At 41.2% G+C, this 13,593-nt stretch overlaps 1 protein-coding gene across 3 annotated transcripts in view; it reads left to right on the top strand.

Annotated features, from left to right (window-relative positions):
* Nucleotides 1-9,480, top strand: part of furina (furin (paired basic amino acid cleaving enzyme) a) — a 79,876-nt gene extending 70,396 nt beyond the window's left edge. For all 3 annotated transcript variants that reach the window (XM_023297734.3, XM_023297735.3, XM_023297736.3), the window contains exons 13-16: nucleotides 2,130-2,309; nucleotides 2,404-2,528; nucleotides 3,388-3,510; nucleotides 4,492-9,480. In XM_023297734.3, coding sequence (XP_023153502.1) covers nucleotides 2,130-2,309; nucleotides 2,404-2,528; nucleotides 3,388-3,510; nucleotides 4,492-5,099 — 1,036 coding nt within the window. In that variant the 3' untranslated portion in view covers nucleotides 5,100-9,480. The remainder of the gene's footprint in view (nucleotides 1-2,129; nucleotides 2,310-2,403; nucleotides 2,529-3,387; nucleotides 3,511-4,491) is intronic.
* The last annotated feature ends 4,113 nt before the right edge of the window (nucleotides 9,481-13,593 follow it).

Here is a 13,593-nt window from a genome sequence, read left to right as displayed (position 1 = left end):
GTTTCTCTCTCTTTTACTGCAGTTATCAGATGCTCAGAGCAGATGGTTCGAGCGTCTGGGAACAGCAGTCAAGGCAGGTTATTCAATTTACATTTTAGGTGTTTAGCTGACTTACTTATCAAGATCGACTTGCAGTAAGGGAGCAGGTAGGGCTTCGCCATCTTCTTTACTGTCAGTTGCTTCCAGTCATTATCACCAACAGTATCTTGATCACGACAGTTAAAAAGAAGACATTTTTACGAGATGCTATATTATTATTAACTGCTACATACATACAGTGCTGCATAATCAATGTTGTAGTGGTTAAACATCAGTGTTACACAACTACAATGAATTATAACAACCACAATTGCAGTGACATTTGGGCTTTTACTTGTGCACCAGTGAGATGATGAAAAAAGGCTTGACTGATACCAAAAGGCTTGTTCATGAGTTCCTAAGTGACACCAGTTTGCAGTTCGTGATTTGAGTTTCTTCTTATTGTGACTATACCTTGTGTTTATATTTAGAAAATGGATTGTGCCTCAAAACAGAAAATCTCAGCAGAATAGCTCCTGTAAGCATGTGTCTGACAGAAAGAATGAATACAGGCTTTGTATCAAGTGGGTATCAGCAAGATTTCTTGTCTGCTGTATGGACACTGAAGATGATTGGCATGTACTTGTGCCTGCAGACTTTATTCTTAAAGAGGATTAACCAAACTTTTATGCAAATTACCACCAGCGTTTCAAAATGTTGTATCAATGAAAAGTGGATTATGGCATAGATGGAAGCTCTCACACAGCTTTTCAAAAAGTGATTTATGATTTACAAAACCCCTCTTATTTCTGTAAGATACTCTGCCAAATGCATGGCAACGCTTAAGATTTGGCTTGCTCCCAAAGTATTTTTTGTTTGTTCTGAAAAGCTTTATAGACACTAAATAATAATACACATTTATGTGTTGAATCTTCAGTATGTAATAAATATGTAATAATATGTCATACTTCAAAAGAAAGCCGTATGACTTGGGAACAAAATTACCTACTATGAACCAACATATCTAAAGGTGCCTCTTGTGAGGACCAAAGTAAAAAGTTACATTGTTTTTCAGAATATATGAAACAGTTTTAGTGAGGAGTTGAAATTGTGCATCACACTGTGTAAGTAAAATAAAATGTTTATTGGGAAAGCATAAAAAATGTGTCTTTGAAAAGCCACTGCAGTGGGGTTTCATGATGCTGTAAGTTTTTTTTATTTTTTTTTATTTTCAATTGATGTTATCTCTTGATGAGAACGGTATGAAATGACTTCAGATTTTCTTGTTGATTATCCACAGTGACAGAATGGCAGACTGCTGGTTATAGGTTTGCAGCATATCGCTCTGTCTCTGTGTGCTTGTAAAAAACAGATGCTGTGTTTGCAACAGTGCCACAAATGTTGCTTCTTCCAGACTTTAAATCACAGACGCCCGCGCCATAGTGGTCAACAGGCAATGATAAATCAATTTCATTTCCATTTTCTTCTCTCTTTTCTGACTCCACTCAAAAACACAACAACATACGTTTTGCAAACATGAACATGTTGAAATGCTACTTGGCCGGTTGTTGTGTGACTCATTGGCATCCCAAAAGTGCTGTAAATTGACCTTTTAGATGATTTTTCCCTCGTGAGGCTGCTTCAAAGGTCAAAGGCATCCACCCTAAGTAGCCTTGTAATGGATGATGAATCGGACAGAAACTGGAGGGACTGCGTCTTCAAGCAGCCTGACAGTTTAATGATCACACCACATCTTGTCTATAATTTCGGCCACTGTTTCACTAAAACCTCGTGCCTTCCTCCTGAGAATTGTTGTGGATGCGTGTAATCTCCTAAGCGGATTTGGGGGAGGAGGGGGAGAGTAAAACGAGGTGGGTGCTTTCCTTGCACAGAGGACAGCAGTCCTACAGGTTGTGAGACACTAATCCTGTTCATGGCCACGAAGTCGTCACCCTTTGCAGCTTTCACAGTGGGCATGAGCAAAGTGTTGCACTCACAGTTTTCTGGATTGTAGCTTATCCAGCTCTCAGGAATAAGCCGGCGGTGATTCCAGCTTAACACAACATTCAAATATTCTGAATCTGTTATGTTTCTTTTCTCATGTTTGACAGGAACATCGGCAGCCATTTATCTATTAACAAGAGTGTGGACGCCTGCATCGGGTCAGACAGTCATGTGACCTCATTAGAGCACGTCCAGGCCCGGCTCACCCTGTCCTACAACAGGAGGGGGAACCTAGCCATCCATCTCATTAGTCCTTCTGGTACACGCTCCACTCTGCTCCACCCCAGGTACAATCACAAAAAACTACACAAACACAGAAACGTACAGTGGAAGTTAGTAAATACAAACTACTTTACACTCCTACTTGTTGTTTTCCTGCAGGCCTCATGACTACTCGTCGGAGGGTTTTAATGACTGGGCTTTCATGACCACCCACTCCTGGGATGAGAACCCCACTGGAGCGTGGACGCTGGAGATTGAGAACGTGGCTGGTGCCAGTGACTATGGTGATCAGCTTTGTTCTCATGAGAGTTGATGTATCAGGAATTCAGACATGTCCAGCTTTCTCTCATTCAATGTCAAATTACGGTCCTTACATAAGTCCTGAGGGAATGTGTTCAAATTTCTCTCTGACCAACAGTCTTAGACCTATAAGATATTCAGTGCTGGCCAAAGAAAAGCACAACTGTGATGTGCTTTTACCGTCAGGTCACCAGGACTGCTTTAAATGGTTTGGATACTTGGATGTTATTTAACATGTTTTAATCTGTTGAGTCTACAGTTCAGCTCAGGGTTTAAAGGTTCAGCAGTGGGAGATTAGAGATCAAGAGGCTCCTGTATCTAGAATGTCCTCTCTTTTTATAGGAAGCGACTGTACAGGTCTGTCGCACTCAATTTTCTTATTGTCGGAAGAAAAGTAAAGCAGTGACCTGAATACTTCGCTCTTTATGTTTGCCCACGAGCTGTCAACTGTACCTGGACACAGTATGTCCACCCCCAGCAGGATATTCAGCCAAGAAAACTCCAGAACTACAGATTTAGATCAATGTCTCACACTTCCCTACTCAGTAAAGAGCGATTTCCTGAAGTAGAACCTCTCTCAAGGCCCCACACTTGAATGATTCTTGAGAAATGTGCACTTTATAACACTTGTTAGGCACAGAGTGAAATTGTGCTGTCTTTAAATTTGCAGCTCGTATCAAGGAATCATTTGTGTCACTTTATGCAGAAAATCTAAGAGTCTACAATGAAAAGAGGATACACTTAAAAAGTCCACCCTAGGGAGTGCTGGAGTCTCACTGTTTTTGACAGGCCTACTTTTTCCCCCCAGTTAATTTTAGTTTTTATCTCTGCCTCTCCACTCAGGCACTCTTACCCAGTTCGTCCTGGTGCTGTATGGTACTGGTTCAGCATTTTCTAGCTCCTCTGAGAAGTCCCAGCTTCTCAATGGCAATTGCAAGACCTTGGATCTGAGGCAGATATGCATCGGTAAGACTAGTAATCCTTGTCTCTGGTTTGCTCCTCACACAGTTACAGTCACAGCTGTTGAGGGGGGAGCAGTGTAAAGCCATGTTGAGCTGTGAAATGTGAAGTAGCCTGGTTAGCGTCAACGCAATGATTTATTGTCCCGTGTGTGCTCAGCTGCATCTGTTTGCATTCTGCTTCTACATCAGTTTTGTACAGACCTATTTGAAAGACACACAATTATCCTATTGAATGACACTGCAAACTTCATGTCAGTGTGTCCGGCCAAATCCAAATAGTGCTGAAGGCAAGGTCTAAAGATACAAGTGAGCACCAACAAAGTGTGCAGTACACCTACATGTTGTGAGAAACAGTGACAGTCTGACCCCTACAGGCTGTCAGAGGTACTTACATGCTGATACACAAAGGTGAATGGAATATGATTATCATGTATGCACATAATCACCATTTTATGATAATCATGTGTCGTGTAGTACACAGCGCTCTCTCCCTTGGGGCACACAACTATAGTTCTCTCTGTTTTGAACAAGTTGAGAAAATTTCGCAGTAAATTAGATTTTCCTCCCTCTGTTGGCTCTCCTGTGTTCAGCTCTGTTACCCCCAGCACCCACAGTCTGCTAATTGTCATTATAGGCAATGGTCTGCATCTGGACCTGCTGCATATGGAAATGTGTCTGCTGGTTTATAAATGCTGCACTCAGCATATAAATAGCAAAGCTCTTTGTCATCAGTTTTAGTAAGAAAAAAATAACTCAAAATTTAAGAAAAAATGGCAACAACAAAGTACGATAACTTTTAAATTCAGTTTCACTTTTCCACAGTACAACTCATACATGTTTGACACGGCTTGACTAATCATGTTAGCTGTGGACTCTGAGCCTTGACTTTCTGGGCAGGAAACCTGGTTCTGTTTTTTTGGCTTGTCTGACTCAAAGGTGGTCATCACGGTGTGTGCAGCTGCTAATTGCTGTTTCTGTGTTCCAGAGTGCAACGGCGGCTACTACCTCTTTCAGCAGGGCTGTGTGAAGGAATGTCCACCAGGCTTCTCGGTGGGCTCCCAGCCCATCAACTACACAGTGGGAAACTCCATACCACCAGCGTCCGTCCCCGCCTGCCTGGCTTGCCCAGCGCCCTGCCTGACCTGCAGCAGCCTCAGCCCTCAGGCCTGCCTGTCCTGCCCTCCTCACAGCTCCCTGGACTCCGTCTCTGGAACCTGCCTGCACCTCAACCAGTACATGCGCGAGACCACTGGCAGCTTCATGGTGGGCCAGGGGAGCCCGAGAGCGCAGCTTCAGCTCAGCTCTAATCTGCCCATCACCATCGCCGTGCTCAGCTGCGTGGCCATCATCGCCACCTTCGCTGGCATCTTCCTGCTGCTGCAGCTGCGCTCAGGCGCGCTCATCAAGCTGCCCTCTCTAGAGGCTGGCAGCGGCCTCGGGGGCAGCTTTAGCCTTGGGGGAAATAGGGTGGTGTCGTACCGTGGCATCCCGACAGTGTGGGGGGATGACGGGGTAAATACAGACTCCGATAACGAAGAGTTTGACGTCCAAAATGAGAGGACTGCCTTTATCAAAACACAAAGTGCTCTTTAATGCCTCCCACACATCCTTCTTTCTCTCCTGCTTTTAAAATCCTCTTACCCCCTTTTGTCTGATAATTCAGGGCTGTGGTAACTGTCCTTTCACAGTCTTTCCTGGTTTTATCTCGTTCATTTTTTTTCTCTTTTCTTTTCACTGTCTTATCGGATTCTCATCTGAGCCCTGTTTTGGGATCTGGGCTTCCACTCTGCTGTGGGAGACCTGATGGGAAGCTGCTGTCTCTCAAAGCCCAGGAAGGCCTGAGCTTTGCTCTGTTCACACTTGGGCGCATTTCTATTAAACTGGCCCTCTCCCTCCTCTTGCCCTCAATCATGAACAGTGTCTGTCTGTGCAGAGTCCATTTTCCCCTCCAGCTCTAGCTCCTTTTTGTTACAGTAAACAAATGATTATTATTTGCTTTCTTCCTCTTTTTTTCCCCTCCTCTTTCCATTAGTCTCAGTGCAGTAGCCAGACGAGATTGTTGAATGCGAGTAGTGGAGAAGTGTGTGTGTGTGTGTGTGTGTGTGTGTGCGCACATGTCTGAATGAATTGTGTGTGTGAATGTGAGCATGTAAATCTGATGAACAGTGTAGTGCCCTTTATAGAGAAGCTTAAGCGGGTCCTGTCATATTTAGTATTTTAACTATACAATGATAACAAAAAATTATATTATGAGGCATGAAATCCAATTTGGAAACTTTTTTTTTTTTTCTCTCCAGAGTGACACAAACATGAGGAATCTGTTCAGAATAGACCACTTAACTGTAACGGTTCACATTTTTACATGCATTTTTAAATGCACAAATTAAAAACATAATAGTTGATAAAGAAATGTGCTGACTTGAGTTGTTTTGAATTACACGCCACCAATTAGACAAAACAGACCAAGAGCTTCCTGGATATGCCATCTGTGACATCTTAGTTTTTATGATGATACAATAATACTGTTTACTTTTAGAAGACTCTTTCTTCCATTCAGTTGCTTTTCAAAACCAGTACAGTTATTGTTCCTTTTGTACACACCATGTGTAAGGACCTTTTCCATCTCTGGAAAAGCAAACTGTGAGTCACTCAACTAGCAAAAGCTGCCTCCAGCCTTTTTGGATCCCAAATGAACTGAACTTAATCTGGTTTTAAAATTTGGACCATCACATGGAAGGGTTTAAAAAACAGAGAAATGATAAGAAAACAGGTCAGACGATCAACCCTGAGGCACAGTCCCTTCCGGACATATTTAATTTCTGCATCTCACGTGCTCCCAGCTCTGATGCTGACGAGGCCAATACAACGTGTGACTGTTGAGCACAATAGTTTTTCATAGCAGCTGGCAGGTGTTGAGTTACCTGTGATTGATTTCTTGACAGAGCAGTCACAGTAACAATACATCAAGGCTTTCCTTTTGTCAGCGCACATCAACGCTACAAACACACTCATATTTTAATGATTGAAAGTTAGCGCGTGTGTGTGTGTGTGTGTGTGTGTGTGCGCGTGTGTGTGCAGATGTGTGAGCTAGTGTGTCGCATGTGAGGATGAGAAATGTTTATCTGCCCTCTGAAGTGAAGGTTTTCTGTTTCCTCCTTCATCTCACAGCTTCTGCTCTCCTCTTCAAATGTTGAATATTGTTTTTAAAAATCCTTCATTGAGACTCCACATCTCATCAGCCTCTCTGCATTTACCCTCCAGTCTTCATCTAATCTGAATTTCAGATTATGTCTTCGGCGTACTTTCCAATTAATTATATTCCGAATGATTCTGCAGAAAACTATTTATTCGGAGAGGTTTTAATCACACCTTTAGGGAAGATTATTTTAAAAAGATAATTCCTCCCAGGCTGGTTATCATCTGAAATACGCATCTCATTATTTAATCCAGTGTAGCCATTTTGATTCCACTGATCGCTTTTGTTGAAATTATCATTATTTTTTAATTTCCACTACAAAAACGGTGGAGCTTGCTGAGAGAGGTTGTCATGGTGATGACGTGCATAGAAAACCACCGCTGCTCACCCTTTTATCTACCTCTCATATCATTCAGCAAGGTTTCATACGCTGTTAGAGGAGCTGATAAATGATTATAGAGGTCAAATTATATGTAGGTTAGATTTGAAAACGCTTCTTGGTAAAGATTTTGGATGATATGCGTGCACGTCAAGTTTATGTGAAAAACAAGCGATTGCCATTCAGAAAGTGTAAAGCTGCTGCGTAAATTCTACTCCCCCGGAGCTCCTATCTCTCCTAAAAATTTATTGCCTTTAGGATCAGCATTCATGTGCAGTCACACCTGGGCTTTAAACCTGTTACAGAAATAGAATGGGTAGAACAATAGTCTATAGATCTTGTTGGTCAGCATTAAAGTGCCAACCCAATCTGAAAATGTTGGGGGAGTTCCGTTTATCATCTCTACCCACGCAGCTCCTCGTGGAGTTGCAACCTTTATTTGTTCTTAAGTTTCTGACAATCAAAATTTTTTCCTTCTTTTGAAGGCAGAAAAGTGCAGCAGCACACAAGCAAATGAATTTTAATTTTTAATTTAACCACTTGTGGTAGAAAACCTTCACAAAAATTATTATTCATAAATATGCAGAATGTCATTTAAATTGCAAATGCTCATTCAGAAGTCAAATGTTTATTCAGAAAAGGCAAAAGTTAACTAGTTAAAGCTGCAAAGAATAATTATTTTCAATCTAATACCTGCCAAAAATCCTCTTCAAAAGGATGGAGGAAGATTGGCATGTGTACTCTCAAACACAGCGCTGAGCCAGGAAGCTTAATTCATCTCACATGGCTGGTGCAGGTGTAGCACATTTGGCTTACTGCAGCAGTTTCTGCATTGGAAGCCAATCCGAGAATGTGGATTTGGAGAAAATGCCCTCAAAAGGAACAAAGCTAGTGTGGTTAGTGTGTGCTGCAGGGGCTTGTGTGATGTACATTAGTGCCTACTGCCATTTAGGCTCTGATTAGACCCAGTTTAAGGAGGGTGCTAATTTGAAAATGTAATAACTTCAGCCTCAGACTTGAGTCACAAAATCTTATTGACTTCCCAGCTTGGTGAGAAGTGTGTAAACAACAGATAATGGGCTAATGCAGCAACAAAATTGCTTCCATAAACTATTTTTTTTTGACTCTGGGTGCTTAAGAGTCTGCTTCTTTTGAAGAACTATAATGTGAGACTTTGACCAATTTGTTGCAATTACTGCGGCCTAATTGATTCTCAGTCTAGTCGACATTATGCACCGAGCATTTTCTCTCGCAGAAGATTTACACAGCTTCTCGGAAGAATAGCTTCTTGTGAAGTGCAGCATTTTGGGATGTTGAGACGAGCTTCCATGGCCCTGTGAGTGCACACACAAAATGATTTATTCATCTTAGCTTGATGTTGTATTCACTACAGCCAGAAAACTTTCAGCTGATGAACCCGCAGCTCTGCGCATTCAAGTGTTCAACTTTTAAAATCATGAATGCAGGCAGCATTAAGTAGCTGGTGCTTCCAAAGCACAGGAGTTGCGGAAAACCATTAGCAGCCAGCTCATTCCTTTCACTGCGAGAATGTGATAGAAACTAGACACTAAAAAAGAAGAAGTTCTCTAATTGTGCCAGAGAGCAGCTCGTAATTAAAAGGCTACCACTGGCAGTAACGCGAGAAGCCTTTTATAAAGAAAAGACTTGCTCGTGGGTCACAACGGAGTCTTGTCTTTATGTGGCTCATTTGTTTCACGTGGAGCTCAGTGCTGCTCCAGCCCTGCTTTAGGACGTAGTCTGAAGTGATCAATATGAAGTTGGATGGAGTGAATAGGAGCAATATCTTTGGCATAACCAAAGACAATCATTTTAATGCTGTCTGTTTCGTGTTAAGACGTGTTGCTTTCAGGTTGTCACAGTCCATCGACCCCCTCACTTGTCTTCAAAGTGTTTTGTTGAAACTTTTCCGTCATCTCAGCCTTTCTGAAGATCTGCGGCGACACCCTGTATGTTTAGCAGCTGTGGAGGGAGGAGGTAGAATGTATCCCATCGCCATTAACTTAAGGGCTGAATCCGATCTGCGCGTGTCCGTGTGTGCACATGCTTGTTAAGTAGAAATGAAACACTTTGCGATGGAGGGGCGGTAAGTGGAGCAGCCTCAGTCGACTCTGTTGACTTCCTCCCGCCTCTTCACGAGGTTCCTGACCTGTGGCTGCACACAGTACCTTACAGATTTGTGACCTATGATTAATGTACAAGAATGACTATCTTACATGGGACATAACTCTAAAATAAGGCCTATTTTTGTACTATATGAATGGTGCAGTGTAATTTTCTTGTAATTTAAAGATTTTTTTTGCTCTTGTTTTCTCCTTTTTATTTAATTGATGTCAATTATAGATTCTACTAAAAAAAATAAAGATCTATGCAAATTTGAATGTGTTTTTATTCACTTGAATGCTTTTTGGTAAACATGACTTGATGCCAGTGTTGGTGGATGTATAAGATGAGCACAGTGGAGGAAGAAATACTCAAATCCTTTACTGAAGTAACAGTACAACAGGATAGAAATACTCCATTTACAGCAAAGGCTCTAAAAAGCTAATATCACTATCAGCAAGGTGCTTAAATGTATTAAATATTAAAGTAGAGAGTTTGAGATTGTTCTTACTGAGGCTCCATTCTATTTATGTAGAGGTTCTCAGCTTTTGGGTCGACTAAAGTGGGTCACAGAATACATCTGACCATCATGAGATGATTAATGGAACAGAAAAGAAAAAAAAGAAGCTTCTCACATTGGAATCTGTTTTCATTTTTATTCTTTGAAATTCTTTTGTGAACATTTTCGTAAATGGTGGGTAATTTGATTGGTGCCTCGGAACAATTTTGAAACCATTTGAGACGTTCAAAGGGAAAATGTCTCTTTTTGCTCCAAGTCAAAGCAGGTTTCATTCAGTCATATTACAGCAGCAGCATCAGTCTGTCAGTCAGTTCACTGCTTTGGTCCAGAATGAATTATCCAAACAACTATTAGGTGGACTGACATGAAATCCTACTGACTTTGCTGATCACCCAACAACAATGAAAAGTAACACAATACATCTACTTAGATACATACCATACTATATATACCATTATTGCATTACATTCACTCTGTTTCTCCCTGTGTCCTTTCTCTGAGTGTCCCTGGTCCCAGAGCTGGATGCTTCAGATGTGTGGTTGTTCTCCCACCAATTGTAACCCTCTACCTCTTCCCCTCTACCTGTAACCCTCTACCTCCACCTCTAACCCTCCACCTGTAACCCTCTACCTCTATCCCTCTATCTCTACCTTTCTACCTCTTCTGTCCCTCTCAACCTGCCCGGCCAGCAGGCAGATGGGTCCCCCCACATTAGAGCCGGGTTCTGCTAGAGGTTTTTTTCCCTGTTAAAAGGGTGTTTTCCTTGCCACTGTCACCTTTTGGCTTGCTCTGGGGGTCAGGCATATGGGTTCTGTAAAGCATCTCGAGACAATTTGACTGTAATTGGCGCTATATAAATAAAATTGAATTGAATTGAATTGAATACAGCATTGGGAGTGTTTTATTTCCCTGCTCATGTACAGTATACTTGAACTCCACTAGATTTTTAAATTATTGTTTTTATTACTCCATGATTTCATTTACATTTATTAGAGAGATGGTTACCACTGTATGTTAGAGATTAATTTTACATGCAAAACATTGGTCATTTTCTAAAACATGATTATTTGGTGCACAAAATCAGCTTTTACTTCTTAAATTGAATACCAAAGTTTTATATTTTACAGTTTTAGTTATCACAATTCTTTCACAGCAAACACTAATTTATATATTTTTATAAGTATGTGTACAGATTTTTCACATTGGTTTGGACCTGATGGCTTATAAGAAGTTATCATCGGCATAAAAATTAGTACAACAGGGCAGAATCAGAAAATAAATGTTATTAATGTACAGAGTGATGGTAGTATGTTAGATAAGATGCTAAACTAGGATGATAAATATTAATATTTGCCTTTAAATAAGTGTATTTATTTAAGTCTATACAAAACCTGCATGCCCCCATCCTGATCCACCCACAGCCTTACAGTGAAATTCACAAAAAAACGACACCGACAAAAGTTTGAGTACGATGAGTCCATAGCTGCTGTGACAAAAATGCCCCACACTGGTTGTGGGACTGACTACCTCCATGCTCAGACAGGTGTTCTTCCCACAATAAGGAAATCATATGCAGATTATATGGAAATCATTCTTTAGGCCTCCAAACTAAAACAGCAACGGAGTTGAGAAACTATCAGTAAAAAAGATTCTTATTTTAAAAATCTAAGATTGTCAGAGAAAAAAAATCTAAAGAGTGTGATTGTAAAAGACATCAAGATTAAAAAAAAATTAATAACAGTATTAAAATGAAATAAAATGGAAACATTGCATGTTCATGGCCAAACAACATCATGGTTTCAATCCAACATTTATAGTGACAGTTTTTTTTGTACTCATTAGTGGTTAAAGGCAGTATTTCTTTTTCAGTTCAGGTTTTGGTTTGAGCATCAAACCTTACTGTCAGTAACCCTGTTGTGGCGCTGTGTGTTTTCACGGTTTAAAACCTGACAGAATGTATTTTCTGTCCCTGGAACAGCGGTTTCGTCAACATAAATGTGGATTCTAAGTTGACAGTGTAAGATTAGTTGAAACGTTTGGACATCAAACATGAAGAACACCGTGACTGTCTGGTACTGTTTCTAAACATAAAGGCCGACATTTCCTCTGCGGTCTGTACAAGCAGTCTGAGACATGCTGCACTGTTTCGTGTACTTTTTTGTCTCTTCTCCTCTCCAGTCTGTGTAATGAGTACATCTGATGAATAAAGCCAATGAGTTTACACCAACTGAGCCATAAATGAAAGTAATGAAGTGAGACTGAGTTCACACTGTGATAAAAAGAAAATGAAAAGCCTTGTATTTTATGCAAGAGACACCCTCAGCAGTTTTTAACAGTTGGTTGCAGTCTGAAAGCAATAAGCAGGATGCTCTAAGAAGATGTTTCAACACACCAGCCATTGCACTGCATTAAATAGCGTTGGGGCAGTATCTATAAAATGTACTCAGTGCTGCATGTTCAGCAGCATTTTTGTTTCAGTAGTAAACCTGCATCAGACTTTCACATCAGTAAGGGGAAGCTTTGAAGCCACCCTGCTCCATCCTCAGTCAGTGCACGTTTGCACAGTACAATAAAAGTCCTGCATTCACCATAAAGAGGCAAAAAGTATTCACTGTATAGCACCAACACCAGGCTCATCATGAAGCTTTGGTTTCTCACAGTCAGAAAGGCTGTTTTTGTCGTGCAGAGCCGTAATTCATGTCTTTGTTGCATCCAGGTAGCATTACTGTTACATTTTGTGTCCAGTTTAGATCTATATCAGACGTTAAGAGTCCCATATCATGCCCCAAATGAATTACAACTCTCACAGTGTTTCAGTTTTTCTGCTAAAATTACTGCAAGGATTATTTATTTAGCCATGACCATGTAACAGCTGGCTTTGGGGCTGCTCTAAATGGACGGTCTTGTTTTGAGAAACACTGGACTGCTGCTGTTACTGCTCCCTTCAGAAAGAACATGTTGTCTGCATCTGTGGTTGCCAGTTCTGTGCTGTCAACCATAGCTTAAGCTGGAGACTGTTTGTAAGTTAGGTGTTGAATAGCACCTGAGCTGAAAGGCTTCCTAGTTGTTGGGGGGACTAAATATCTCAATGACTTTTATTTTAAACCTCCAAGTTTGTAACAACCGCAAAACACAACTAAAAGCTTTTTTACCATGTGGGACCTTTAAGGCACTTCTGATGATATCTAAAATTAAAAACGCTCCTTAAACCTTACAATCCATCTGTGCTCTCTGCTCCCAGAACAAGGGACTGTCATCGTCTGTTGCTACCCGTAAATCCAAACTTTAAGCTTAAATTTTCCTGAACTTTCGGTTATTTACTGGTCCTTTAATTACTTCAGGCCTTGAACCCGTTCCCTGCGGCCGGTTGCTCTCCTTCAAAACCTGTTAAGCCTGGTACTTACAGTCCATGGTGTTCTGCTGATGAAATTACCGAAGCCCACTGTGTCTCTCTAAGCCTGTTTGTTTGTTGTCCCCGAAGCACAGAAGCATCCAGGCTGTGTGTCTAACTCTCTCTCTCTATTTTTATCCTCCCTGTCCTCTCTTTTCACTTTAACTCTTCTGAACCATCAGTGGTCCAGGGACCTGTCTCTCTCTCCCCTCTGACTGTCACCGTCTTCTGGATGTGGATTTTTGTCATCCAGTCTCAGCCTCTTCTTTTATTTGTCTCTGCCTCCTGTGTTCATGCCGTCCTCGCCTCTCTCTCCCTCTCTGTGTTTGATTGCTTTCTGTTATATCAGTTTATCTTGACGATGGAGAGGAGGTTGTGTGGCACCAGAAAATTGTTAGGTGTCGTCCAGGATCATAGTCTTTGTCGCATTTTGTTTTATATTGTCCACACAGCATATAATAGCCTATTGGTAGGATGTAC

The sequence above is a fragment of the Amphiprion ocellaris genome, chromosome 1 (genome assembly GCF_022539595.1).
Source record: "Amphiprion ocellaris isolate individual 3 ecotype Okinawa chromosome 1, ASM2253959v1, whole genome shotgun sequence".
Taxonomy (NCBI): Eukaryota; Metazoa; Chordata; class Actinopteri; family Pomacentridae; genus Amphiprion; species Amphiprion ocellaris.
Note: the sequence above shows the minus strand (reverse complement) of the source record. Positions and strands in the feature narration are given on the sequence as shown.